Raw genomic sequence first — 7,767 nt, forward strand, 5'->3', positions numbered from 1 at the left:
CTTTACAAGCATATGAGAAAGGAGAATGGTGTTTGTGTACTCTAGTAAATATTTCACTAGTATGTAGTCTTGGGAGCAATTACATCTTCAGTCGGGCCAGATGCATCAGAAGTGGGGCCTCTTAGTACTTATTGCTAGAACATGTTGATGTGGTTCCAAAGCATTAAAGATACAGTGACACTCCTTTACAGCTTGTTCTCTTTGTAGACCTATAATATCATGAGGCTGTAGCTCAGGTAGTAGGCTATTCATATTTATTATTTTTTAATAGAATGAGAGTGAGTCTGGATGGAAAGTAGTGCTGGTTATATAAATTCCAATAACATTTCACAGAGAGCGTTCCATTTTTGCCAAAGTTCCAACGAAAACCTGCCTGCCAAGTTTCCTGCTAGCCCATTGGCCCAGTTCCTTGGCAGTCTGGGGCTCCAGATCTACAGCTCTGGGTAGGCTACAAGGCCCCAGAGCTGGTACTACACTCCCTTTTTCAGAGACCTTCAAAATGTTGGGGTTTTGTTCCAAATTTTGAAATCCTCTGCGAAACAGAATTACCTTTCTCTGCCCAGTTATAGTCACAAGAAAAAGAGCTTACTCTCTGAGTCTAGGAGGATGGATCGGAGTCTTGGTAAATGGCCTAAAAATGCTTTCTCTCATGGGATCTTAGTGAAAGAAAACTCTCATTCACTATAAAGAGATTTTTGCAATCTTTAGATAGTCATTTTACACATGAATAATAAAAATGACTATGGGCCCAATCCAAAACCCATTGAAGTCAATGAAAGCCTTTCTATTGATTTCAATAGACTTCTAATCAGGCCCTATAAGATTATATGTAGTCATATTTCATCTGGTTACTGAAACAAAAGCCATATGGAGCTATAAACATGCGCTATATTCTGACAATCAGCATATATGGGCACAGAAAGGTGTGACCCTTTGAATGCATGATAACATATGCCAGGCAAAGGATAAAAATAGAAACTGCAGGAGGAGACAAAATAGATGCCTATCATTTTGTGTTTGCATTTAAATTTTGGCCAAAAAGAGTCACTTGTATCTTCCTAGGATCAGTCCATGGGAAAAGACGATATTGGGTAAAAAATATAAAGAAAGCAAAATCCAGAAAGGAAAGAAACATAAATTCTTCAATGGGAAAACCATGCAAAACTCTACTGGTAAACAGACATTTTGTCTTCACAACCTCAGTAGTTGTTATCTTGCATATCTGTAAGTACAGAATCTCATGGGGTCTTTCCTTGGGAGCAAGCCTGAGCCAGAACCAAAGGTAATGGAATTTTTCTACTGATAGGGAGTTAATAATGGTTCTAGTCTCTTCCTTGGCCCATCTTACAATTAGGGTGAACAGATGGTAAGGGGAAAATATCGGGACTGCCATGCGGGAGGGGGGGCGACTTTTTTTTTTTACACTCACCCCTCCGGGAGTTCAGTGGTAATTCAGCAGAGAGCCCTTCAGTTGCAGATGGTCTTCGGCGGTATTTCAACGGGGGGTAATAAACCTTGCCACCAAAGACAAAAGCACCTGCTGCCGAAATACCGCCGAAGACCATCCGTGACTAAAGGACTCTCTGCCAAATTGCTACCAAAGACAAGGAAACAAAATATCGGGACAGATGGCATCCTGACCATACTCTGGTCGGGACGCAGGACAAACTCCTCAAAATCGGGACAGTCATGATTTTATCGGGATGTCTGGTCACCCTACTTACAATAGATGTCTACACTAAGACACAACCTGCTCTCCTGCAGAAAGAATCCAGGTGGAGATATATAGGTCCAATCTGCAGTGAACTCAATGAGCTACAGGATTTGTGGGTGGAGGCACATTCATTTTTTACAGGTGTACTTTAGGCATCTGTACTTTCAAATTTGGCCAATGCAGCGTAAAGGAGGTTGGGGCACCATTGATTTGGTTGAGATGTCCTACATAAATATTATATACTTTTATCAAGTGCAAATGTAGTTTGCTTCGAATTACATATTGAAGAAATAATTGAAAATCTTTTAGCATCTGGAATTTCACAGTATAGACCCATTGTTGTTCTCAGTGATAAAACTAAAATAAGTGGGTGGCCCTTAACATTGTTAATTATCTTTAGAAACCTGATCCATTTTCTTTGGTTTTATTTAAATAGGTAAGCGAAACTATTTTTACTCTGTATTTTATGGAGGATGTTATGTATTATAGAGAAGAAACTGGAGAATATCCAAATTTACTGGTGAAAAGTGTCACTTCCAAGTGAAAACTGGGTGGTTTTTTTCCCCCTTAAATTCTCAGCTAAGAATCAGCTTTCCTGAGCTTTCTCTGGTTGTTTCAAATAAAAATGATCATGGATTTATTCTGTACAGCTGAATGTTTCTTGTCTCTGAGTATTATAGCAGCACAAGTGGAGTAATATGAATGAAGATAGACAAGAGAAGTTATCATATCTTAGAAATACAATACAATGTGGAATTAATTCTGTTTTTTCAATAATGCTGCTATTTTAAAGGAACTTTTAGGTCATTAAATATTGGAGCCCTTGAGGCAGTTATTGAAATGAACAAGCCTGACTTTGTTCTAAACCCTGACAAATACTTCAGGGAAATGACTGAGAAGAAGTGCCCTGAAAATCTGAAGCTCCCTACTCTTTCAGAAAGTAAGTAGACCTTGATTATATTCACATTACTCCAGCTTTCAGTACAGAAAGGCAAAAATAAAGGTCACTAGCTTTTGCGATCTGTGAGAAAATAAGATGAAGGTAATAGAGAACTCTGAGATTTATTGCTTAGTTGCTGATCTGGGGCTTCAACACAGCAGCAGGACACATAATCCTATTTGAACAGCTTCTTATTTTGTAAGGGCTTGATCCAAAGTCTACCGCAGTCTATGTCAATGGGAGGTCTTTCCTTCAGTAGGTTTTGAATCAGGCCCTAAATGTTCATTGACAGGATTACTCTGAAGCATTCACTTCTGATTCTGTTCTTGGCAGAAAAGAACAATCTTATTTTTAACAGGTTTTGACAAACCGATCCCAGTGTGAGAGAGAGAGATTTGGAAGGCAATACCAGTGAATTTCTGCTAAGCTGATTTGTGTCCCCATAAAGTGGGATGTTTCTGGTAGCATGCTGAGGAGTCCCCCTTTAAGGAAATTTTCATAACACACACTGGTCTCCTTCCCACTGACAATCAAAAAAAGACAGGAGTTGACACATGGGGCAGAAAGGTCTCTAGGTAAGCATGCAGAACAATGCCATTTCTGATGTAGCCCCATTCAAGAAATGGTAAAAAGAGACAATTCTTCAGTCAGCTTTTCGCACCCAACTTCTGAATCTTCAGATGCTGGCAATAGCAAAAGCACTCATGAAAACTAAAAATTCAATGAAACAAGGAGGGAAATGGTGAGAAGATAAGTGCAGAGCAGTTCTATGCAGGCTGACTGGAGATAACATTTACTGCTATACTCTATCATTACAGAGTGCCCTTGGGCCACTACACTGTGCTTTACATATTCCTACAAAACAATCACAAAATAGATCCTCAGTAAAATAATTATTACATCGGACTGTTCTTTAAAATATATATGGGTTGTTTGTACCTCTTGACAACCTACACTTTTCCTTCCCACACAAAATCAAGCTGACTTTTTTGACAAGGTTTATGAAACTGCTTAAGTGTTGATCCATAAAGAAAATTGGTTGTCTGATTGTTTATTGTGACTGCAATCTCTCTGGCACTTTCCATGATGATTCCCTAATGCTTCTCCTTTCTGCTGCTCCTTCAGAAATTCTGATGTTGAAACATCACTGCTAACCATCCTACTGTAGCATTTAGGGCTTGTTGTAAAACACATCATTGTAATATTTATTTGATAAGGCTTATCTACAAAATTTAGCAATTTTAATGTCAATAATTTATGGTTATAGGTGAGTTACTGTCAGGTTTGTGAGAGCCAGATAGCAGGGGACAATTGACAAGTATGAGGAAAGCATTGATAGTGTTTGTGTGTCAGGGGGATGAACCAATTAAATGAAAGCCTTTGCAGCTGAATCAGCAAGGCCAAATTTTGGCATTGCACGTCCACATTTTAATTTTAAAAATTGCTTCTGTAATCTATATCTTGAAGTTGGATTAACTGCCACATGAACTTCATTTACTAGTCAGGTGCTTGTTGCCATCTGGTAAAAATATCTTTTTTTCTCACAGTGTATGTTTACCAACCTACTGGTGTTCTCTGTCTCTCCCTCGCTTTGTCTCTGTCTTGCTCCTGTGAAAGATTCAGGTGTGGAATAGTAGAGTTATATTTATGTATGACTGATTCATTAATCCAACTGAAATTCATGATGCGTAGACTAAAGAAGCAGATTTTACATTTTGATATGTACATTCTATTCTGTTAACCAAAATAACATAAAATCACAAAAAGGAAAGAGTGGGATCCAATGTGTAATAAGAATTGAATGAGGTGTAATTTGGTAGGTACAAAAGTAATAAAACTAACGATCAAATGTCACAAACATAACACTTAGTAAATCAAAGTATATAATAAAGTGGTGATGGCATCTCACTAATCTGGGAAAGCAACTATTAGCCAAACATGGATCTTTAATATAGATTCTTGTTGGGTCAGTCACATTTGTGTCAATTAGAAGTTATGGGCTATCAGTTGCCAAAATACAGGTGAGAATTTTTTTTAAAATGTCAACAGTTAGGCCTTATCTTGCACATACTTAAGCAAGTGACTTATTGTAAGCACATTAGTAGCCATATTGAAGTCCCATGAAGGTTAGGCATGTGCTTGATTATCTTGTTCAATTAAGGCCTGTGCACAAGCGCACCATTGATCTTGTGCAGAGTCCTACTGATGTCATGGGAATTCTGCCTGTCCAAGGCACTTATATAGCCCCCACCACTGTCGGATCTGACCACCTTACAACCTGAAAGTGTATTTATCCTCGCAAAACCCCTGTGAGGTAGGGAATTTGCATGAATGCACAGATCTGCATGTGTGGGTCCACTTGCAAAGTCTAACCCTTACTCTGTTTGATTTCCTGCTCCCAAACCCATTGAAGCCAATGGAAACACTTCCATTGACTTAAGTGGCCTTTGGATCAGGAACTAAATGCTCAGTTGTTTCCCTAAGTATTAATAACAACAAATCATAGTCAAGATTATTCACACTCAGACAAATACCTAGATATAATAAACTGTAAACTCCAAATATATTCTGAATGATTTTAGAACTGCTCTCTAATTTCTTCAGAAATTTGCCAGTTAGTAAATTGCAAGTTAGTTATGTATTAAACACAGATAACGTATTAATTAGTCTTTTCTCCATTTACCTTTGTTTCTGGTTCTGTTTAATATCAGAATATGGTAAATTATTTAAAATTCTAATCCTTTAAATCATTAAGGATCTTGTCCAAAACCCATTGAGGTCAATAGAGAGATTCCCATTGATTACAAGATGAAGTCAGTATGAACTACTGATATTCAACACCTGTGAAAATGATGCTTTTAATTCTTTGAGCCATGTGCTTCCTTATCTCCTACTCTGCATGAAGGATGCAGCTTCTTGCTTAAGAAACAATGAGCACTGCACAGTTAGTTTTAGTGCAGCTATGATTATTTTTATGGTCTCTGCACTGTTAACGGTCATTTGGGAATATTGCTCAATCCCTATGTATAAAGCTTGTTAAAATGCAAGTAAACATACATCTAAGTGTAGTGATTAAGCCATATTCACAATCTTAATAGCTCAGGTACATGTTCTAATTAGTTTTAAATGATGAAGGCATCACCTGGGTAACAACATAGGAATATATAAAAGCCTTATCAAGTTAATGAATTCTTTGGGTGTCTCTTCTTCCATGGGAATGGTCCAGATATGCCTCTCATCTCTGAGCTACTCATAGAGATGTTCTCAGGCATCAGGGTAGCAACTCAGTGAAATACTGTTTAATGCTTCATTTGGGCTGATTTTAATGGAAGGTACATATACACAGCAGAGGGCAGAATTGGGTCCTTGATCTTGGACTAGAGATCCCTGGAGACCAGACAGCTGTGCGCCCAAATACATGATTGTAGAATACACTTGCTCAGTCATGCAGACAGTCAACTAGCAGTTTAAATTCTTTTGTTTCAATACAGGATAATTTGATTTCAGCTTTTTATGACCCTTTAGCAGCAGTAAAGAGATTAAAATAAATTAAAAGAACAGTGTTTTATTGTTTTGTTTTTAAAAAACACAACAATCTCTGTTCTTTCTCCTTCTCAGTTACAGGGTTCATAGCTTCACATCTTCAGAGGCAGACTGGAATTTTAAGGTGCAGATCCTAGAATGAGCGCTCCATATGAGTAGACTATGTAGGCCCAGAACTCTATCCACAGGGCATTCTTTGCAGAATCTGGGCCAAAATGCTTAATGTACAGACTAAGCCAAAAAGGAAAAGCAAAATGTAAAGTAATTTTCAAAGATCCACAAACTTCTCTTAGCAGATCTGGAAGCAAAAAGTCAGTATTGTTCTCTCAGATTTATTCTGGTTTGGTTTCTGTTTTTTTCCCCCTCCTCTAGTGGCTTTCTTTTTAACAGTGCATCTTACCAAACATGATTGATTTTTGATGTGAATGTCTGTCCTGTTTTATAGCCTTGAAAGCTATATTTGATGAGAAGAGTCTGTTCCCAAAAGAAATTCTGGATCGTGAACAAAAAACAAGGCAAATGTGTGAGCAAATGTGCAACGAAGGCAAGATAATAAGAAATAAGAAGCAAGCAAAGATGAAAGAAAAATAAACCTTCCTGTTGTTACAAAGAAGGTAAGTGCAAAGAATACCATATATAGAATGAAGCTGACTTTGCCACAAACAGTTTAACAGAGTAAGCCCTACCTTTAGGGTCAAGTCTTTCAGTATTTGCTTGGAACCTTCTCCTTACACAGTATTTACAGGGCCTTTTCCTGCAGCCAGGTACTGAGTGTGAATAACTTTACTCATGTAAGTCTCATTGAAGTAACAGAAGTCAGTCAGAGCACTACATGCATGTTTGTCTGCACGACTAGCCTTTCAGAAAAAATCTGCCTGAAGTTACTGGCCATTCCACATGCAAAGGGTTGCTAATTTGGATCATTTTGCAGGCCTAATCCTGCAAACTGTTAAACATGTGATTTCCCCACTGAGTTAAATAGGACTATACATGTGTGTAAATAAACTTGTGTGCATAAGTATTTAAAGGGGTAGAATGCTAGTTTTGACTGGTAGGAGGAACTCCAGTTTTTTTTCCTTATGAATTTCAAAACATTAGATAAACTCATGATAAGAGTGATTTAAAGCAAACAAAATGTGCTCTATAAGAACACTGCAGTGACATTAATAAATAGTCATAACATAAAAACTAAAAAGACTTATAAATACAGCATATGTATAATTAACTCAACATCTTCCTTTCAGAGCTGTTTCTGATCACCTTGGCAATATGGAAATAAATGTCAGTGAACAATTGCACCAATAAGTCAAGCACAGGCGTACAAAACAATTAAACTACAGACCTTGAATGTGAAGAATAAATTTCCAGAACACTTTTATAGCTAGAAGAACTGGTACTCCTGTTTTTGAGTGTTTGTAAACTTTATTTTGTTCCTGAGTATAAATTTATTTCTAAAGAGAAGCAGTGTATTAAAAAATCCGACTTTTCTGTTTGACAATTATTTACTTACTGTAGCAAGTAGTGCCTAAGATCAATTTAACTGAACTATAACATTGCCTGCCTCTTGTTT

At 37.5% G+C, this 7,767-nt stretch overlaps 1 protein-coding gene across 1 annotated transcript in view; it reads left to right on the top strand.

Moving 5' to 3' along the window:
• WDR49 (WD repeat domain 49) overlaps positions 1-7,684 on the top strand; it is a 65,799-nt gene extending 58,115 nt beyond the window's left edge. The window contains exons 17-20 of the mRNA XM_030575777.1: positions 1,063-1,172; positions 2,508-2,654; positions 6,643-6,811; positions 7,442-7,684. Of these exons, the coding sequence (XP_030431637.1) occupies positions 1,063-1,172; positions 2,508-2,654; positions 6,643-6,788 (403 nt within the window). The 3' untranslated portion in view covers positions 6,789-6,811; positions 7,442-7,684. The remainder of the gene's footprint in view (positions 1-1,062; positions 1,173-2,507; positions 2,655-6,642; positions 6,812-7,441) is intronic.
• The last annotated feature ends 83 nt before the right edge of the window (positions 7,685-7,767 follow it).

This window comes from Gopherus evgoodei, chromosome 9 (genome assembly GCF_007399415.2).
Source record: "Gopherus evgoodei ecotype Sinaloan lineage chromosome 9, rGopEvg1_v1.p, whole genome shotgun sequence".
NCBI classification, from domain to species: domain Eukaryota; kingdom Metazoa; phylum Chordata; order Testudines; family Testudinidae; genus Gopherus; species Gopherus evgoodei.